This window comes from Perissodus microlepis, chromosome 2 (assembly GCF_051167445.1).
Source record: "Perissodus microlepis isolate ML-2025 ecotype Zambia chromosome 2, ASM5116744v1, whole genome shotgun sequence".
NCBI classification, from domain to species: Eukaryota; Metazoa; Chordata; class Actinopteri; order Cichliformes; family Cichlidae; genus Perissodus; species Perissodus microlepis.
Window position 1 is genome coordinate 22,650,547 of NC_140462.1, and position 22,421 is coordinate 22,672,967.

Consider the following 22,421-nt stretch of genomic DNA (forward strand, 5'->3'; position numbering starts at 1 on the left):
CAAAGCAACGCCCACTTGGTTCTAAGACAAGGCATTGTATGTATATGTGTGAACTTCTGACCAAAGGGTCGTAAACGCAGGAAGCTTACATCAAAAAGAAGCAGATCTTCCAAATAGGATGTGTCTGCAATAAAACATTACAGCCCCCATTACAGGGGGGGGTTGTGTGTGTTTCTTGTTTCTTGTCTTGTTTTTATGGACATGAAGTCTGCCAATAAAGATTGAATTGAATTGTGGCTAGCTACCAGGTACTAATGCAGTTAGAAGCACCATTAAAGCAACTAATTTTATTAATTGCTTTTTTTGTTGATTTTTGTTGACTAATGTTGATATTTTGGGGTGTGTGTAAAGCACCAAAAATCCTTTTTTAAATGTAAAATCAACATTAGGAAAAGCCTCCATGCTGCGGTTTGAGACCCCGCTAATAAAGGATGTTCTGATGTCTGTGATGTTTTCAGCAGCTCCCACTACGTTCTGTCTGGAAATAAAAGGCAGCAAAAACCAATTTCAGTCCTCTGTGTCATATGTTTACGGCAGGTTTTTGTTTGCTGAAAGTGGAAGATGTGTCTCGCCTTTTCTGTTTCACCAAATGAGCGCAACAATCATCCTTTGGAGGAGAGCTTTAGAGATATGAGAAATGTCAAATGGAGGAAGAGGGGTTTTTGATGGTTCCTCGTAACAATAGAGCCATTGTTAAGTCCCAAAAAGTCATATTTGTACAAAATTATGAAAGCAAACTATTACAGCTACATATTACATTCATTCTTTGTTCACCACATTCACACACTTCATCTGCCCCCTCATTTTAGACCTTTTCTTATTGTTCTCCTCCTTTAAAGGTACACACACACTCTCACTTTGGGCTGTAATTAGAGGATCACGCTCTCATTTAGCAATTCCTCCTCTCTCCTCTCTCTGTATCAAAGCTTTTTGTCTCCAACTCTGTGAAAATCAGACGAACCCGGACGGAAGAAAGCATCCACTAGCTACATGTAGGCGTTACACTGATTGGCTCAAATCAACCATTTGCATTGAAATGTATCTTTCATCTTTAATTACACTGTATTTCAGTGCTTGTTATGCATGCATTGTGGGATTGGTCTCTTTTCTGCAAACCTCGCCAGGCAGAGGTTTTTATTTTATACTATACTATCAGGCTGGTGATGCATTCAGGTGACTAAATCACAGCATGAGTCAGTACAGTACTGGAAAAGCTCAGAATGGAAATAAATTACGAGTACTTCGGTTCGAATGTCGGTATCTGGACACTTTGTGATGATCGGCCTTTTACTGTTGAGTTTTATCACAGGCCAAATATTCAACGTGACAGAAATGAAGAGCTGACAGACTATTTCACTGACTTATTTCTTTATTTCCTGGCACAGAATAAATAAAACTGGTGGGACAATAATAACGTATTATCATCACATCCTCCACAACAACACTCAGAATAAACATGTACAAATTTAGAAGTATGGAGAAATATACAGCAGGCAAAAGTTTGGAGGATTTATGAAATGTGGAGCTCAAGAAGCGTTTCTTGTTAAAGCACTGATTAGCGCTCGAAACAGGAAACAGTCGTAGAGCGTTTTCCAGTAAAGACCAATCAGCTCATTCACTCTGTCCAAGGAGCATGCCAGCAGTTATGATGTCACTTTGTGAGGGTGACGATAGTGGACGTAAACTCCCAGTGTTTGTGTTGGCTGCTGGAGGCGAACTGCCAGTGGACCGCTCTTCCACCGAATCCCTCGATCCAGCCGAGAGAGGATCTGATAAGTGATCCCAGCCAGGACGAGGCTATCTCTCTCTCACTGCCTATCCTGGACGCTTTACAGCATGAACATCACATTCGATCTGGTCTGACCTGAAACCAATGGCTGAGACCTTTAGACTAATCAGGAAAGTGTTTGCCGAGGTCAAAGGGAAGAGATTTTCCACAGACCTTCATAAACCTGCTGAGTCAGCACACTGGTTTGTCCGTGTTGATTTCACTGTTACTGCCCATGGTTCAAGGAGAGCAGGAGACACTTAAACCCACAAACACAGTCAAAACGTCAGAACTTTATCCCAGTCTGAACTCTGTCGAACTTCTTCAGTCATTCCATAAAACAAAACGTTTTGCTGTAATTTGTTTTGTTTTGAGTAAAATTAAATTTTGAACATGTTCTAATTCTGTTTGTTGCAACTTTAAATGGTTTAACTGGTTTTAACTGGTCTTCTTGCCGTTGCGCTTTGATTAGAAATGTCTGTGATGGTCTTCATGCAGGTTCCAGATGTGCTCTGAAAGCTGATGGATCGAGACAATAAGAACTTTAGCTTAAAACCAAGTCATTCATCTCAGTTTGAACTGAACGCTTCGTTTTCCTTTCTGATTAATTTCCAATGACAACAGTCTGAATGAGCAACTACATACCTGTCTACCTCCCTTCATACAAATCCCTCCATCTTAACATTAATCTGCCACAGTATTGTATTATGTACTCAGGGAGGAGCTTTACTTAAAATGATGGCTTATCCAGTTCTGCAGTTCTTACGAAACAAGCACTCTCACACTGGCAGCTATTTAACCGCCTTTCAGAGAAACCTAACTTTTCTGTTCTTCAGAAATGGTTTTATTTACCATAAAAGTGAACTTTCACTGGTACTGGGACACTAAGAGTAAGATCTAAGCATTTCAAAGCAAACACATCCTGGCAAAAATAAAAGCTACACTTAGTGTCAGGGCACTAAAATCTGTTAGCAAGTTAAACCTGTGTGTCTCCTGATTTAACTGGCATTCATAAAGAAGAAGATCAATACACAAAATGTCTATGAGCTGCCTTTAATGCTTCGTTCAGGCAACAAACCCATAGAGTCCGGTCAAAACCTTCAGTTTTCCTTAAGTTTTTCCAGACACTTCCCGTATCACTGACCCAGAACATGAAATGTTTCATATTAATGGACTCGACTGTCCTAAAATAGCTCAGATACATGGAACTCCTCTGGCCCGACGATGACAGCACGGGAAATATCCCGTATGCAGTTTCTTTGGTCGATCTGCAGCATCCATCCTGAGTTTGACAAACACAGCCGCACAGCTGGAAGCTTTCTAACTCACTGACAATCACAGCAAAAGCTCAGATTGTCTGGGGCGATCGTGGCTCAAGAGTTGGGAGTTCGCCTTGTAATTGGAAGGTTGCTGGTTCGAGCCCGGCTTGGACAGTCTCGGTCGTTGTGTCCTTGGGCAAGAGACTTCACCTGTTGCCTACTGGTTGTGGTCAGAGGGCCCAGTGGCGCCAGTGTTTGGCAGCCTCGCCTCTGTCAGTGTGCCCCAGGGTGGCTGTGGCTACAATGTAGCTTGCCATCACCAGTGTGTGAATGGATGGATGACTGGATGTGTAAAGCTCTATACAAATACAGGCCATTTACCACACCGATGAGGAATACTGGCTGTGCCTGGGTGAAATCTCAGACAGGGTATATTCCAAGATGGCGCTGGAGTGACGGCAGCCTTTCCAAGTAGCTCTGCAACGCCGCACTTTTTCTTAACTTTTAACTTTTTTAGACTAGGCTTTCAAACTTTATTTCACCTTCCTCTAGTTACTGTACTTATACCTCTTAGATATAGCAATACAAGATGGATAATGCACTTTTTAAAACTTCTGGAACCAGCTCCTTCATCTATTCGAGAGCGGAGCTGCTGGCACTAAGAACAAAGGGACAGACTGGCATGCGACACAACATCCCGGCTGAGATAAAGAGGAGCTACAGAGGCTGCAAAGCTGGAGCGAGGAGAGCGGATCACCGGAGGCGATTCAAACCATCAATCCCGACAGTGATAATGGGCAACGTGAACTCGCTACCGAATAAAATGGACGAACTGTGTGCTCTGAACAACCACCGACTATACCGTGAGTGCAGTTTGTTTATCTTCACGGAGACGTGGCTAACCGAGCTAACGCCACAGGCTAACGTAGACCTATGCGGTTTCACATCCATGAGAGCCGATAGGGACACGCAGGCCAGCGGAAAAAGCAGGGGTGGGGGACTCATTGTCTACGTTAACAACAGATACTGCAACCCCGGCCACGTCTCCGTTAAAGTTTCGGTATGCCGTCCGGACCTGGAGCTGCTAGCTGTTAGCTTGCGGCCATATTATCTACCTCGGGAGTTCAGTCACGCGATCTGTGTGTGTGTTTACATCCCTCCGAGGGCCGACGCAACAGCTGCCTGTGAGCAAATACACACAGTTACAGCAAGACTTCAGACACAAAACCCAGAGGCTTTCATCATTATATCTGGAGACTTTAATCATGCCACACTGGATTCTACTCTGGCTGCTTTTCACCAGTTTGTGAATTGTCCCACAAGGAGCAACAGGACAATTGACCTACTGTATGCCAATGTGAGAGATGCATACAGAGCCACCCCCCTCCCCCCACTAGGGAAGTCAGACCACAACCTGGTTTACCTACAGCCACAATACACACCCCTCGTCCAAAGGCAGCCTGTCACAACACGCTCCATCAGGAGATGGACCCCAGAAAAGGAGGATGCTCTGAGAGACTGCTATGACACCACAGACTGGGATGTGCTTCTGAGCCCACATGGTGAGGACATAGAGGGGGCGACACACTGTCTTACAGACTACCTCAACTTTTGTGTGGACACGGTCGCCCCTGCTAAGACGGTACGGTGTTACCCTAATAACAAACCGTGGGTAACACAGGAAGTCAAAGCTGTCCTCAACATGAAGAAGAAGGCTTTCAGGAGCAAAGTGAAGGAGGAGATGAAAGCAGCACAGCGGGAGGTGAAACGCTGCCTGAGGGAAGCAAAGGACACCTACAGGAGGAAGGTGGAGCAGAAGTTGGAGAGGAACAATATGAGGGAGGTCTGGAATGGTGTGAAAACCATCACAGGCCACAACACCAAGAAAAGCACAGTGGGGGGGACTGTGGAGAAGGCAAACGAACTCAACAACTTCTTCAACAGGTTTGACCAGCCCACAACCCCCCCACCCTCACCCTCACCTTTACTACAGAGCCCTCTCCCCACTCTCCTTCCTCCCTCGCTCCCCCCCCTTCCTGACACTATGATGACACCCCCCTCCTCCAATCCCTCTCTCAACAGCAAGACATCTCCCCCCCCCTCCTTCCAATCATCTCCCAGTGTCACAGTGGATCAGGTCAGGAGACAACTGAGGAAGCTTCGCCCCAGAAAGGCAGCAGGCCCAGACAAGGTGTGTCCGAGGATGCTAAAGGCGTGTGCTGCTGAACTTGGGGAGCCGCTACAACGAGTCTTCAATCTCAGTCTGCGACTGGGGAGAGTGCCCGCCCTATGGAAGACATCCTGCATTGTCCCGGTCCCCAAAAGGAACCGGCCCAATGAGCTGAATGACTTCCGACCGGTGGCACTGACGTCACATCTTATGAAGACTCTAGAGCGGCTCTTCCTCAACCTCCTCCGACCACAGGTACAACATGCCCAGGACCCACTACAGTTCGCCTACAAGGCGGGTGTCGGAGTGGAGGATGCCATCCTGTACCTCCTGCATAGAGCCCACTCACACCTGGATGGGGGAAAAGGCACGGTCAGGATCCTGTTTCTTGACTTTTCCAGTGCCTTTAATACCATCCGGCCCTGTCTGCTTCAGGAAAAACTGAACAGGATGGAGGTGGACCCCTGCCTGGTCGCTTGGATCTCCGACTACCTCACCGACAGGCCACAGTACGTCAGGCTGAAGGACATCACGTCTGACACTGTGGTCAGCAGCACAGGAGCACCACAGGGAACTGTGCTGTCCCCACTTCTCTTCACCCTGTACACCTCTGACTTCTGCTACAACTCTGAACTATGTCACATTCAGAAGTTTGCAGACGACACAGCCATCATGGGGTGTATCTGGAATGATCAGGAAGAGGAGTACAGAAGTCTGGTGAGGAACTTTGTTGCATGGAGTCACACAAACCACCTGCAACTCAACACCTCAAAGACTAAGGAACTGGTTGTGGACTTTGGGAGGTCCAGAGCAGGTCCACTGCCGGTTCAGATAGAGGGGGAGGAGGTGGAGGTGGTCAACAAGTACAAGTACCTCGGGCTGTGGGTGGACAACAAACTGGACTGGTCATGCAACACAGAGCACCTGTATAAAAAAGCCCAAAGCCGACTGTACTTCCTCAGGAGGCTGAGGTCTTTTAACATCTGCAGGAAGCTCCTGAGGATGTTTTACCAGTCGGTGGTTGCTGGAGTACTTTTCTATGCTGTGGTGTGCTGGGGGAGCAGCACAGCAAAGAAGGACTCATCCAGGCTGGAAAAACTGATCAGGAAGGCTGGCTCTGTGGTCGGCATGAAGCTGGACACTCTGGTGACAGTGGCAGAGAAAAGGACACTAAAGAAACTGCTGGACATTATGGACAATGCTGGGCATCCTCTGCACACGGCCATAAACAACCAGAAGAGCCTGTTCAGTGACAGGTTGCTTCTCCCCAAGACAAGAACCAACAGACTTAAAAACTCCTTTGTCCCACACGCCATCAGACTGTTTAACTCCTCTCTGGAGGGGAGAGGGAGGGGAAACAGGAGGACAAAGGAGGGGGGAACAACGAAGCTGTAGTGCCTCTTCACCTCACTGTGCAATTACCTTTGTGCAATACTTTTTGTTAATAGTCAACGGTGCAATAGACTCCATACTTGAAATGTGCAATCCACTTGTATTTTTATTTTTATTTTATTCCTATTTATTCTATTTATCCCCTTTGTATATTTTTATCTATATATGTCTTTGTATTTATATATGTGTGTGTATATATATATATATATATATATATATATGTATATATAATTTTCTGTAACTCTATAACTTCTGTCGGTGCTGTGCTTATTTGGAACCGAATTTCCCAGAGGAACCCACCCGAGGGATTAATAAAGTTTTATCTTATCTTATCTTATCTTAGGGTGCTGCAAAAAAAAGCTTCTTGTGATTACACTGACTGCTGTGATTTGCCGTAGTTTGCGTGGCAGACCATTTGCTCCCTGAAATGTAGTGAAACCTGGTAATGAGCTGTGCTCGACTGCAACCAACAATTTTCAAAAGGAATCGAGCTTCTCACTGTTTCACTACCACTCGCCAAGCACTTTATATTTGCAGACAAGTTGGGGTCATCAACGCAAACTGCAGGTAAGTATGTCTGTGAAGGTTCTCAGTCATCCAGGTCTTCGTAGTCAAAGGAGCTTGCAAAGAAAAGCATCTGGACTTCTTTAAGTTACTTTAAGACGTTTCACCTATCATCCGAGAAGCTTCTTCAGTTCTAAGGTCAAATGGTGGAGAGTCCCAGATATAAACCTAGTGGGAGTATCCCCCCACAGAGGGACAAAAGGACCCCCTGATGATCCTCTAATCGCCTGAGCCAAGGTGTGAAACTGGGTGTGGGTCCCAATCAGCCAGAGTTTCGGGTGTGTTCATTGTGAAACCTGGCCCCACCTTATCATGCGATAAACTGCAGGTAACCACAGGTAACCACAGCAACCTGAGACATGGCACGCTGTGGAGGTCTCCCCCCAACATGACTGCAGAGGGAACATGCTCTGCACAGCTATAAGGCAACGAGTCACGAGTACGCAGACTGAAGGTTGAACTCAGAGTTGAAGGAACACTGTCGTCATTCTCTGTGCACCTTGGAAGCAGATGAAGAAGAAAGACACACACAGAAAGTGAGCACATGCTTACGTGCACGTTTGCTTGATGCTTAAAGTTGGAGCTCTCGCTGGTCTCTATACACATCAGCTGACTTTGAATCATGTCAGCTAGTCCTCCCAGCTGAACTTAGTTCACTCTCATTCTGCTAAAATGACAGAAAACACAGTACATACCATATTTTCTTGGCTACAGATCTAATAACATGGTTAAAGTTCATTATTTTTCACAATTATCAGATAATTAACATCAGATATTGCTTAATCGACAAAATTATGTGTGGTGGATTTCATGAACAAAGAAGCCTCACATGCAATCACCAGCAGCACGAACACATGAAGAAACCATCCAGCCAGCTTCCCCCTCTCCCCATAAATAACAGTGGTAGTAAAAATTTAATCTGAGAGTCTAAATGTAGATCACCCCCGGCCTTCACCCCTGGGCGGCTCCTGTCAAAGCGACTTCATGGAGAAACAGATAAACTCATTCAGCTTATGCCGGCCGGCATGAATCACAGCAATAACGCAGCATTATCTGCTATGATTTATGCATCAGGTAACAGAACTGCGAGGCATGACCAAGCCCACACAGGAAGTGATGCAGAGCTCCCTTCCCTCCCTCCCTGGAGCTCAGCCCTTTTGTACTGTCTTTTAGCACAGTGACCTCACACCAGCCACGTTATTGGTCGGATGATGTCATTAAAAATGCTCCAACAGCACAAAGACGGTCCAGAGATCCGGTTCAGGGACTCCAATTAGCTGAACTGCCTGCACACAACCTTGATGAAGGAAAAATGATTGGAGAGTAAAGTTTGATATTTATTGTGAGGAAGTTCATGAAGCTTCAGCTTTATTTAGAAATCTTCTTCATGCAGCAGTCAGGTCATCTTTGATAAAGATGTTCTTCACCTTCACTTAGCAGAAATATTCATTTCACTGTAGCATCAGTATAAAAGCAGAACTGTGCAGTATGAACCATGAATACAATATAAAACAAGAGAAAATGGCTAAAGTTAGGGGAGGGCAAAATACAATATCCCACCATCTAACACAGAACATGATGAATATAAAGTTCTTTACCTTTCAAGTAGAGATGGCCACTTTTTTATGTCCGATACCGATACCATAAATTTGGATATCTGCCGATACCAATATGAATCCGATATAGTGTGTTTTTTAATCAATAAAAATGTTTTTTAATATCTTGCTGCTTTTTGTATAAGTTCATACTCAAGTTACACAAAAACAAACACTAAAGCTATTCTGTTATACCTGTATGCAAAAAATATACTGCACCCAAAATATTTCATAGTTCAGCAATACTGATCAATCTAATAAACTTAAACCTACTCCATCCTCCCTATTCTGGTATTTTAAAGAGTAAGCAACCTAACTAATAGGGTTCTAAAAAAAAAGGGAACCACCTCCCACCTCATGATGCTTAATCGACGTAATCAACTTTAATTTGATGCAGTGTGGGGAAAAAAATTTACAGAACTCAATTATTTTTCAAGAATAATTAAATAGATTCAGCATCTTTCTTCAACAGAATTGCAGACTGCACAGATGGAAAAAGTACTATAGCTTACTAGGGTATATTAGACTTAACAGTTACTATATACAGTAATGGACTTCTATACATTTTTCATCAGATTAAAACTTTGGGTGTAAGATTCGGATAATTATTTATTAAAAGCTACACATTTTAAATGAGAATAAGAAAGAAAAGTATGTCTTTGTGCCCCCTTTTTCCCTGTTAATGCCCTATCAGCCCCCCTGGCTAAACTTTGCTAGATCCGCCCCTGCACAGTTACCAGCCGTCAGCTACATAGAAAAAGATCCTGGTGTAGAAAGTAATATTACATAAATTCTAACAACAGCTTATCAAGCTTAAACGTGCTGCTGTTGTTCAGCCGCTGGTTTCCTCTTTCTGGTGCGAAGTGGGCAATAAACAAACAAGAGAGACGGACTCACGACAGAAAAGCTGATCAGCTGATCATTGATCAGTTTCATGATTGAAGTAGCAGCAGGAGAGGGAGAGAGAGAGAAGAGGCAGTCGCTCCATATATCGGTTGTTAAGCTTAACGCGGGAATGCTTTACAAACATTCAGAGATGGACTTACACACTTGCTTTACTTCTCTCTGGAATAACTTTGTCGGAGATGAAATGCCGGGTTTGTAGCAAAGCTCCAAATGCTCAACCAGACCACTGACAGGTCTCGCATGCCACAGCCGCTCTATCACGTGACTCATACTGCTCCGAGTGCTAAGGTTATGAGGCGAGTTACCGCGTGTCGCAAGTTTTGTGAGGTGCTTTTTTGATATTTAACGGATCGGATTACATTTTTTATTTCTCTCCGATATCCGATCCAGTAATTTAGGTCAGTATTGGATACCGATATGTAATATCGGATCGGTCCATCTCTACTTTCAAGCATGTATTTCTCAAATACATTACAGGCCTCTCAGTCTCTAATGCCACTGATTCTATGAGTGTACTGCACAACAAAGAAAGTTTTGTGAAAGTGTGCAGAAAAATAACTTCATTGCTTCTGAAGAAGCTTTTCATGAGGACTCAAGGTTAAAGAGAGGTTATTCAACTTCCTCCGTCTTCATCATGAACACTGTAACACCATCTGACTCTGGCACGAAGAGAGGAAAGAGAGCCCAGCCACGGCCTGCTGACACTCAGTCAGTGTGGAACAGAGAGCTCACGTGTGGACCTGAGAATCCTGCAAATCCATATCTGAGAGGTGACATTTACACCAAGCACGGAGAAATCTGGCTGGGATTAATGAATCCCGACTCCGACAGCCAACTGTCACACGCCACCTGAAGTGGAGCAGAAGAGACCCGGAGCGATCCGATAATCCTTCCACAGTCACCTGCACAGACCTGTGAATCTTACTTCCTCTGCACAGAATTTCTTGGAAAAAGACTCTTTCCATCACCGAACTAAACAGCAAGATGGTTTGAGCTATTAGGGAGGGAACACAACTCAACGCTGTCACGGAAAAAGAGCCAAACCTAAAAAAACTGGTTGTGCGAGCAAGTATGACCTGAGCCACAACCAGCGTGTGTTCTGTGAACTGAGCAGCGGCTGGCTTGCTGGTATCATCCTTGCATGCTTTGTGATTCGGCCTTGTTGGAGCTCGTCATGCACATCCTGATTTTTTTAACCAGCAAGTGTCTAAACAGGTTTCTTTGCTTTTCTGTGCCTCCCACTACAGAATAATTTATGTTATACTTTGTTTTTGCTACAGAAGAATATTCATTTTATTAATATTTTACATTCATAATTTTTTTCCTGGGGACCCCATGACACCCCATCGAAGAGCCGTAGGCTGTGGATCTCTTAAGATCTCACTGTTGGGTTTGTAAGGCCATGTTACTCCTAAATTTCTATCTTGTTCAAAGAGAAGATATAAAACAAAGTTCTAAGCTGGCGGGGTACACCTGGACAATCACCAGCCACACCTATGGCCAAGTTAGAAACTTAATCCCACTAACTGCATGTGGAAGGAGGAAGTGGGAGGAAGCCAGAGAACCCATGCAGAACATGCAAACTCCACACAGAAAGACCCACACTAGATGATGGATTCGAACCCAGGACCGTCTGGCTGTGAGGCCACAGTGTAGCCACTGTACTGCCATGATCGACAAGAAACTCTTCTGATAAACAATTTACACTGCATTCCAAATTATTATGCAAATGATATTTTTCTCTAATTATCCTAAACAGTCGATTCAAATGACAGTCAGCATAATTTTCGAGTCATCAACCATTAGAGTATAATTCAAATGTTACTGAACAAAGCTCCCAATGAAAACAACATGTTTTTCAAAAATAAAAAGCCTAAAATTCACTGTTCCAAATTATGAAGCACACAGAGTTTCAAAACATTTTATAGGTTGTAGAGAAATGAAAATGGCCATTTGTTGAATTTGCAGCATTAGTAAATCAGTTTTACTGAAATCAAAAGCTATTTTAGTCAAAAACATCTCAACAGGACAAGTTACATATTCACATATTTGTTAGCAGTTTCACAATTCTTGCATCCATGAAACTTGTGAGTTTTTGGAAAGTTTCTGCTTGAATGTCTTTGCAGAAACAGAGCTGCCTCACAGAGCTGCTGTTTGAATGTGAACTGCCTCCCACCCTCAGAAAAACCTACATACTTTACAGAGGTCCTTTTCACACCTTCAGGGACCCTAAAGGGGCCGACCAGCAATGTTCCCTCTAATTTTTCGTGTGTGTGAGCGAACACACAAACTCCCCGAGCGGTCCCTTGGACCACTGTGAGCAACAGTAGACGTGTGCACTGTGGTCACGCCTGCATCGAATCCATCCAAGTTACATGGTTTATTAAAATAATCAAATTACAGCATTTACATTTATGTTAGACTACTTTTAATTACCGTATTTTCCGGACTACAAAGCGCACCCGAATATTAGCCGCACAAGCTAAAATCAGCGAAAATCCTGTTTTGTACATACATTAGCCGCACCTGACTAAAAGCCGCAGGTGTTTCAATGTTGACTTATCATATGTAAGAGAATATGCACAAAACGAATTGTCAGGAATTGGCTGTTTGGAGACACATCACTTTTATTAATATTTTGAAAAACACGTTATGGGTACATATTTGCATAACTTTTTAGGTATATGTACAAGTACCGGTAATTACAAGTACGAAACATGTACTGTGCTTCATAAACGAGTAACAAATGTAGTACATAACAATAACCTACAGCACACCAGAAAAATAGATTCGGCCTACCTTTTAGGCTCAGGTGCAGTAACACGGCTTTAACAAGAAGAAAAGTCAGTCATTCACCACCATCTTTCTCTTCTTCCTGCGCACTAAAACCACCAAAGTCCTCTTCTCCAGTGTCGGAAACGAACAGGCTCAGGATGGCTTCGTCATCCACTCTCTGCTTCTCTCCTTCATTGTCACTTTCAAAACCAAAGAAATCCTCGTTGTCAGTGTCAGAGTTGAAAACCCTCAGAAGGGCCGTGGCGGTGTCCTCCTCTCCATCATGCAGCAGTCCAGCCCTTCGAAATCCGTTGGTGATCATGGATGTTTTCACACTTTTCCACGCTGTAAGAATCCACTGGTGGAGTTGGGCATAACTTGCGTTTCGCAAGTTTATCGCCGCTCATCATCCACGCCTCCCACTGAACGCGTGGCGCTACTTTGAAGTTTGTTTTTCGCGCTACTTCGTACGGCACTACGTTGCCTGGCGGACGGACATGTGACCAACATACCACTCTTGAACCCCGATACCGTGTGTCTGATCACCAGGGGCGATTTTAGCCCATTTTTGGAATCAAAGAACCCCCAAAGATTTCTTACTCTTTTGACAATATTTGCTGTTTGTGGGACACCCTACTAAAAATCTAAAAAGCATACAGTACGTAATTGAGATGGAACATTTTAACAACAAAAGTATAGATAACCCCTCCCAAAGTGGTTTGTTCCAGCTCTCCCCTGCTCTGACTCTAGCGCCGTTGCTGCCAGAGCGATGGTGGCTGAGACGCAGCGGAGCAGAGGTGGAAGTGTCTGGCTTAAAACAGGACATGTTAGCTGCATTTAACCTTCAGTTACTCTTTATATAGTTAGGTAGGAGTCAGGCCATGTTTCTTTTTAGCTGAAAAATATTACACCAGGTAACCTGCAGTGTTGAAAACGTGTTTTCCGACTATGTTTGCTACCCTACAATCCGTCCTGCTCTGTAGTAAAATCAGCGACATTTGACCGTCCTGTTGCTCCCATTTAAATGTATGCAGCCTATTTAAAATCTAAAATGTAACATTGTCCGCAGCCTACTGTTGTTACCACCGTCCTGTTTTAAATGTAATGAGAGAAACTGGTTATTTTGTCATATGTGCCGATATTGAACCCAAGGTACTAACTAGCTAACTGACTGGATGCCCATTAACCTTATAACTCCTGTTGTTTGTGTGTGTGTGTGTGTGTGTGTGTGTGTGTGTGTGTGTGTGTGTGTGTGTGTGTGTGTGTTTGTTTGTGTACAGAGAGACAGCCAGGTTCATAATGGATATGAGGTAGGTTTTTCAAAAAACGGAGCCACATTTAGGTAAAAGTGTAAGATCAAATGATCCATCAATAAAGGATAATGTTGGATCAGTGTTTCAATATTTATATCCTTTATTAGATGTACATGTGGTTTGGTTATTTGCCTTTTGGTTAAAAGTAAACTGAGAGAGCACTTTTTTTATTAGTGATCTTAATAGTATTTTTTTTTAATCTAATTGAATACAATCTATTTGTGTATGATTGTCAGTCCAAAGAGGGAGAGAGGAAAGAGGAGAACATGAGGAGAAAGTACAAGGTCAGGAAGAACCAGGTAAGAAAACAGACAGGGAGTACTAACAGGCACAACAGAAACTGTTAAACTGGCAAAGAAAAAAAACACAACTAATTTTACGCGTACAATCTGGAAGTTGTGTTCTCCCTATATTAAAGCTGCTATACACAGTCTGCAAAACAAACTGGGTTGTCAGCCCTGGCACTGCATTACCATATTGAGCTTCAGTCAGAGGAAGTCATGGTTGCCAGAGACTTTTTGAAGCTCAAGAGTGAGGCTGGTGCCATCCCAGATATGTTAACATTGTACAATCTTCTGGATAATCAGATCTTCCCCAAACTGAAAACTGTTATTCAGGTTGCCCTAACAAACCCAGTTAGCAGCTGGAGCTGTGAGAGGTCTTTTAGTGTCTTGAGTCAGCTCCATACCTGGCTGAGAAGGACCATGGGTCAAAGCAGACTCCAGCACCTGGCTGTGATGTCAGTTGAGAAAGAGATGCTTGAGAGACTTGAACACCAAAATGTGATAGACAGATTTACCAACCTCAAGCTGAGGCGACATAGGATAAAAGAAAAGAAAAAATCTGCAGAGCCATATTAGTATCTGCAGTAAAGATCTTTTCATACATTGTATACATTGTACCAGAGGCTAAGGTGTCTCAGTTTTTTACATTTTTTAATAATATTTTGTACATTTCAAGGACTCTTCTATTTTTGGAGTGTATTTTTATGTATCTGTATTGTATTATACATACACTTTAAAAGTGAATCTCTGTCCAAAAAATGCACCCAGCTTACTTTTTACTCACAGTGAGCATCATTTATTATTCTCCTGCAGTAATTAAGGTTAGGAAACTGCGATCGTGGCTCAAAGATCATGGCAGTTCGTCTAGTAACCGGAAGGTTGTCGGTTTGAGCCCCGGCTCGGACAGTCTCGGTCGTTGTGTCCTTGGGCAAGACACTTCACCTGCCGCCTACTGGTGATGGCCAGAGGGGCCGATGGCGCGATATGGCAGCCTCGCTTCTGTCAACAACTGTAGCTGCCTCCACCAGTGTGTGAATGTGAGAGTGAATGAATAGTGGAATTGTAAAGCGCTTTGAGGGCCCCGGAAAGCGCTATATAAATGCAATCCATTATTAGTATATGTATTTTTTAAAAATTCCAATCCATTCTTCTTTTGCAGCATTTAAATAACCTTGATCAGATTTGATGGGTTTGTTACAGACTTTTCAAAAAAGTGTTTTGCTTTTCTTTCACAAATGTGGGGATTAAATTGTGTTAAAATGTACAAAACAGTGATGTCATGTTTTGTGACGTGGAACCAGGCACAGAGAGACTTGATGAATTTAAGAATCTTATGATTTAATAAAGAAATTTGCAGACTTGCACAGAGATGGTAAAATTATGATGACTGATAATGGAGATGAAGACAACAGAGGACGAGGACAGGGAGGACCAGGGGTTTAAATGCACCAAGGGGACAGTCAGAGGGAACAACGGGAGACATTTAAGGATGCAGGGACTGACAGAGACAGGGAAGAAGTCTCATCGTGACGACTAAAGTTTACCTTGCCTGGATGGGCAGCTCTCTGGGTGCTCAGCACCCCCAAAGCTCTGATCCTATAATCGCCCCTGCTGATCACATGCCCTTCCGCCAGGCAACGTAGTGCCGTACAACAGCGGAACAAACAAAACAAATCCTCTTACGATATCACAAAAATCATGGACAATCCATAGAAAAGCCACACCTGACTAAAAGCCGCGGGGTTCAAAGCTTGTGCAAAAAGTAGCGGCTTATAGCCCGACAATTACGGTAAGTGCTTTAGCCCAATTACAATGAAAATTTTAAAAAATCTTGTTCATGACCTCTGTAGTATGTTAACACTATTGGAAGTAAAAAAAACTTGAACTCCAATTTTGAAAACACAACTTTCTTTCTTTCTTTTTTTTATAAAGCTCTGACTTGTATTATGAGTATGAGTCTGTGGTCTGGGAGAGAGTCCTGTAACTCTGTCTGTGTCTGCAAAATACAGTATATAATGACCAATGTTGGGCAATTATATAGTTACTTCTTCAAAAAAGTAACTGAGTTATGCAAACAACAGTTTTTTGCAGTTGTTTACCTAAAAATGCAATCAAGGCGTTTTTTTAAATAAACATTTCAAACTATTTACAGAACAATCAGCTGTTCTGCATCAAATTTGATGCCACACAAATTATTTGTGCCACTCCACAAAATAATTTCTGTCCTCTATGAGATAAAGGAGAACAACAGCCTGATACCTGCAGGCCTGACAACAGGAGATGTATCACTCCTGTAACTCCTGTAACATTCAGCAGTCGCCTCATTGTTCTGACACACACAACAAAACTATTGACTACACTACACACTAACTACACAAGATCTGTGCTAAACGTCGCAAATCTCTCACATCTCAAAACAGCGCCGTCATTCCCAAAACTTCCCCCCTTTCCTAAACAACTAAATGCAATGTTGCCATATCATTTTTTGATTGGTCGACATGGTACATTTTTCGACCAATAAGAAAGGGTGGGGTTTTTGGCGTTGTTTTTGCTCACAGGCGGAGAGTGCTTTTGAGCGTTTTATAACGCTGTTTTTACTGTTTCTTCCCGCAGTAAATATAAACAATGATAGTTAGGGCTGCCACAAACGATTATTTTGACAGTCGACTAGTCACCGATTATTTCTGCGATTAGTCGACTAATCAGATCATGCATCCATTGGACGTACAACGTACAGCTTATTGCACCAGCATGCATCTGCTCTTATATAACTATCATTAGCATACAGCTTGAAGTGTTTAAGGTATATGCTAACTAAAAATAAAGACAAGATGATAGTTTATTAAATTTTAATGACATTTGTAGATTGTTTCGGTGAAGTTTAATAAACTCCTTGATATCTAAACGGGACACCGGAGTATGTTCTCGAGCATCTCACACCTCTGATAATCAGTTGTCTGCTTGACGTTTATTCAGCTGTGTAAAAACTATAACTTTATTTCTCAGCCAAACCGATTTACTCAGGAACAAATAAAATGCTAAAAAAAAAAAAAAAAAAAAAAAGCGCCAAACAATAACATTTAAGTTATCTAAGTGACTTATATATCATGTTTAACCTGAGTAGCGAAAGACGGCGGTGGGTTTGAAAACGATTTGCCGGGAGTCCGGTGTTCACACGGGCTCTAGTGAGCCTTGAACCCCAGCTAGCTATCGAGCTAGTGGGTAACAGACGTCTCAGAAAACGTCGGAGCGCTTTTGAAAATATGTGGTGTCTTGATAAACTGAGCAGATATTTGAGGTTTACACAGTTACACTCTCCCCTGAAAATGTGTTAAACTTTATTTTGTGACCCAAAAAGAATAATAAGAGTAATATTAAAACTAACTAGCTGCCGCCATTGTTGACAAATGCGCTGGGCCGCGCTATGAATTCTGGGACACGGCTGCTTCTTCTTCTTCGGGGTTTAACGGCAGCTGGCATCCTTGTACATGTGTAGCCGCTAAGACTGGTGGACCTAAATCGTCACCACCACGTCTGTATACATACAAGCGAAAAGGGGAGTGAGTGGGTCAGCGCTCAGAGCATAGAAACTTAGCTGGCTTCAAACACCATTTATTTCCTTTTTTTTTTTTAAATTATATTTTTATTGAAGAAAAAAAAAAAAAAAAAGGGGACTTGTTACAATAAAGTGCATTGACATTATTTAGTCAAAAAAAGAGAGAGAGAGAAAAAAAAAAAAAAGCCCTTTTTCTTAGTCCTTTTGTTTTACACCATTTATTTCCATAAAAAAAAAAAAAAAAAAAAAAAAAAAAAACACGGCCAGAATCACAAATACAAACTAAAATCCCCGCTATACAATAAAAACAGTGTTTGCAACCCGCTAAAAACCCTGCCGGCAGATATAACTATACACTATTAAAACAAGGCTAAAAAAATGTTTTCCATATGCTAAAATTACCCTCCCACAGTCCCATAATCCCACAGTCCAGCCACACATGGGCGAATGGTCCTTATCTGAAAGAGACAGGAGAGGAACTTCTCTTCCGGTATGGTAAAACTCGCCAGCAGCAGACCAGGGAGGAGGCTCCTATCGCAGACCTGTCTCCTCCTGACAGCGCGTCGCCGCACAGTCCTGCCCCACTCCACACCTGAACACGGCCTCCCTTGTCTCACCGTCAGATGCAGGCAGAGGGGCATCCCTGCCCTGTTGTGAATTGCGGCCATCGCCACCCACTGTTGCCGTTCCTGCCGTTGGGACTGGATCGCCAAACGACTCGCGGCACCCCACAGTCAGGCAGCAGTTCCTTCCACACACGTGCGGGCTTGCACGCGTTCCTTTTTCTCCTGCTCACCTTTCGTGCGTCGCTTTCCTTGTCTCTGCGCTCACTATCCCCTTTAACAGGTCAACCTGGCGGCTGATAGGCCACCTTGGGGAACGCCCCCACCTCACAGGTGCCTACAATTGTCTGTTTAGTCCACAGTGGATTAAAGGAATATGGTACAACATTAACACACATAATATAAATATGAGGATAAAACCATGCAATATAAATATCAATAAACAAACATGCAATATAAATATCACAATAAAATCAACACTATGTACCAATACACAGATTGATAAAACATAAAAACACAAATTTCCACTGTGTGACACATGCAGTGCTGCCATCTTCTGTTTCAGTCCGTTATTACACTCTTAAATACTACTACTTATTCCTGCGTCTTTTGGGATCTTACAAAGCTTCAAACGACGCGTCGACTATTAAATTAGTCGTCGACGATTTTGATAGTCGACGTAATCGTGACTAGTCGACTAATCGTGGCAGCCCTAATGATAGTATTCAGAAAGAAAACCAAACATTGCATATATTTTTATCATAACTCTGGTTTTACGTGGCCTATCAACACAATTTAAAAACAGGTATAAAGTCCACACTTTTTCCGTCAATTGTTCCATCTGTCCTGCTCACATCTCCAATGGTTGTACACATTGTCATTAACGTGGCTTCACTCCACATCAGCCACGCCGCTTTGCTAGCTAAAACACTGTTGTCGGCACATAAGGACGCTGTCATAGCCTGTCAATGATTAGCTGCATATATACGAATGTGAATCGCATTATTGGCTGGACTGTGGGATAAGGTGGCATCGTTCTAATCCCATACGGGAGCAGCCAGTCACTTACTAACTAACACTGCAAAACAGAATTGTTAAAGTATTAATTTTAATTTCAATTCAGGTTAGATTTTTTTGTTTTCGTGCGCAACGCAGATTTTCTATGCGCAGAGACCGTGCCAGCAGTGCGCAATTGCGCAGCTTAGAGGGAACATTGCCGATCAGCTCTCTCCCCATGATTCGAGCCCAACACATGACTCCACCACTCGGCACTCATCAGTGAACAAGACTCTTCATGTAGTTCTGGGCCCACTGCAGCCGTTTCTGCTTGTGAGCATTAGTTGTTAACTCAAAAGACACGACGTCGTACTCTCATTCCCAGCGCTTTATTCGTTCCGCCATTTTACATACAAAAAACAACACTTCGCGGGCAACAGTACTCTCGCGATATAACAGAAAATAACAAGTTAACAATCTCCCTCTTTCTTTAAAATAAAAATAAAAGTATAAACACACCCCTGTAAACATTTGTATACATATATGTATATATTTATATAAACAAAAAAAAACATTTCAAAAGTGCTTTGCTTTACTTAAAGCATACTATCATTGCACACAATAAACAATGGTGCATTTTAATGCAAAGACAACTTTGTAAACAAAGGATTACAGTATCCAGAGTCCTTCATCTAGCGCCTTTAGAAGGGTTAAAGGTGAAACTCCCTTTTTTGTCAGACAATCAGCAAGTTGGGATTTTGAATCTGACCAACAAACCTGTCTGATTTTCTTGGCTTGTATGAGCTCTTTAGTGCTGCTCATTTCTAGCCTCAGTCTCTTCTCTGTAACCTGCTTAGTAGACTTGAATGCATCAAACAAGGAATGATTGTCAGTCACACAGATCAAAGGAAGAGCGTTCAGACCAGTGTTACCAGTTGTAAGCTCAGAAAAAAGTGTTGCCAGGAAGACAGCACTGTCTATTCCATCTGACATGGCAAGAGTTTCTCCTGTCAGTGTACTTCTGACCACACGCCTGATTTTTTTTAGACTGCCAGAAGAGAGGACAAAACTTTCCTCCTTTACCCATAAGGACGATTAATGCCCCTCCTTGAGTACAATGCCAGATCCTCACTGTTACCCAAGTGCTGAAACTTAAGAGTCACTTTCTCTGCCTTAAGTTTACGGATAACTTTGTTCACTTCATGAATAGACTGTACAGTTGCATCTTTGATATTAGATCCAAGGCTACATGTGTCAAACAACATCAGGCCTCGTTTGTTTGGCAACCCACAAAATCTGTCCTATTTTTGACCTGAGTTGCTCACATTCCGTTTTACTTAAGGAAGCATCCCTCTGTACAGCCCGTGCATGTTTGTAACTGAACCGGTTGTAGGTTGTCAATGTAAAGTTGTTGATGCATCTCTATTACATCATTAACTGTACAAATGTCCATACCAACATAAGAAAAGCTGTCATGTTCTTCACGGCCCACAAGGAAGGTAGATTTCAGTACAGGAATGATATGAGTTGCAAACTGACTTGAACCAGCCCAAAGGAAATCATCAACGTGACATGCAAGCACTCCTGTAATCTCAGATTGTTCATTCTGCCAATAGAACACCGCAGGATCAACCTGTGACATTTTACCACCAGTTTTGAGCATAATGTCTTTGACCTTATTGTACCAATAAAGTGAAGCATCTGCAAGTCCATAAACACACTTTCAGTTTCCATAGAACATTGTCCTTGCCAGCTTCAGGTGGGGGACGAAGATAAATGTCTCTTGACAGCTCCATTCCCTGCAAGAAGGCAGATTTAATGTCCATTGAATTTACTCTCCACTTGTTTTGACATATCACAGCTAGCACCAGTCTGAGGGACTCAGACGCACATGTTGGAGAGTCTTTCTGTAGTTCTTTAGTATTTACCTCTTCAAACCCCTGTGCCACAAGTCGAGCCTTTGGGACAACACCATTAGTAGTTTCTTTGAGTGTACAGACCCATCTAGTAGACACACATTTTTGACCCAGGTCTTTCACTTCATCAAACACCAGCTCTCAATCTCCTGCTGCTTAGCAGAATCAAAGGAAATATCTTTTGTTATGAGTACATCTGCATCTCTGTTTTCAGCTTCAGGGCAAAGACCATCAACAAGTGACATGTCTACAGCTTTCTTTTCACCTTCACTACCATCATGCTCAAGATATTGCACATTGTACCAGTTTTTGTATTGCCCTTTTGCTTTTCCCGCTCTGCCTAGCACTCTGGCTGTGTGTTGAACACCGTTGTCTCTGTTGGTAAAAGTGATCAGCTGTCCTGCCCTTAACTTTACATTTGCAGAGACATGATCAGTGGGTGTAGAGGGCTCATTTGCAGTTTGTGTGACAGACATGTTTTCTGTAGTGTGTGTGACAGACATGTTTTCTGTAGTGTTAGTTTCTCTGTCAATAGTGATGTCTTCTTCCTCACTAATACTCTGTTCACCATCGGGTGTGTCAGTGTCATCATTTTCAACTGCGTCTTTGTTGTCATCATCAGTAGTACTGTGTGGTATTTGTTTATCTCCACTCTGTGAATCCACTTTACTCAACCTTGACTGGTGTACTCTTACAAGAGTCCCCCCATGTCTTACAAATACAACAGTTCCATCCTGCCCAATAACTACACCTGGACCCTTCCACTCTGTACAGTCGACTCGTTTGTAGTATACTTTATCTCCTGCCTCATATTTGTCATCTGTAGGCCTAAGTTGCTTGCGTAGTGCTCTCCTGATCCTTTCTGAACACTCTGCCTCAGTAAATGCTTTCCCGGAAGCATGTAATGCTGATATATGTTCAGCTACTCTTGCACTTACAGTTGTGCCCTCTAAGGCAGGTGGCTTATCCATCAACACAGAAGGAAGGTTGGGGTTTTGGCCAAACACAAGTTGATGTGGACTATAACCATGTACATTAAGCATACTGTTTTTGGCCATAAGGGCCCAGTCTAGCGCAGTGTGCCAGTCACATCCTCGTTCCTTTTTTACCTTCAGGAGGATTTCTGTAAGTGTCATGTTATGTCTCTCCAGTAGTCCGTTGCTCCAGGGACTATACCCCGCCGTTGTTTTTACCTCAATGTTGAAGTTTTCAGCCATGTCCCGAATCTCTGTGTTGTTGAACTCTCCGCCGTTGTCTGTGTAGAGCCGTCTGGGGGCACCGTGAATGCTTATCCAGGTGTGAATGAAGGAGTTGACGATCTCTGCAGCTTTCTTTGTCTTTACGATGCTGCTGGCACTGAAGCG

General features: G+C 43.0%; 1 protein-coding gene across 1 annotated transcript; it reads left to right on the top strand.

The window, feature by feature from the left end:
* Positions 1-3,469: 3,469 nt before the first annotated feature.
* LOC146392752 (uncharacterized) lies at positions 3,470-18,178 on the top strand. Its single transcript, XM_084952311.1, has 2 exons — positions 3,470-5,874; positions 17,995-18,178. The coding sequence occupies exons 1-2, from the start codon at positions 3,617-3,619 to the stop codon at positions 18,176-18,178; spliced, it is 2,442 nt and encodes an 813-aa protein (XP_084808437.1). The 5' UTR covers positions 3,470-3,616.
* The last annotated feature ends 4,243 nt before the right edge of the window (positions 18,179-22,421 follow it).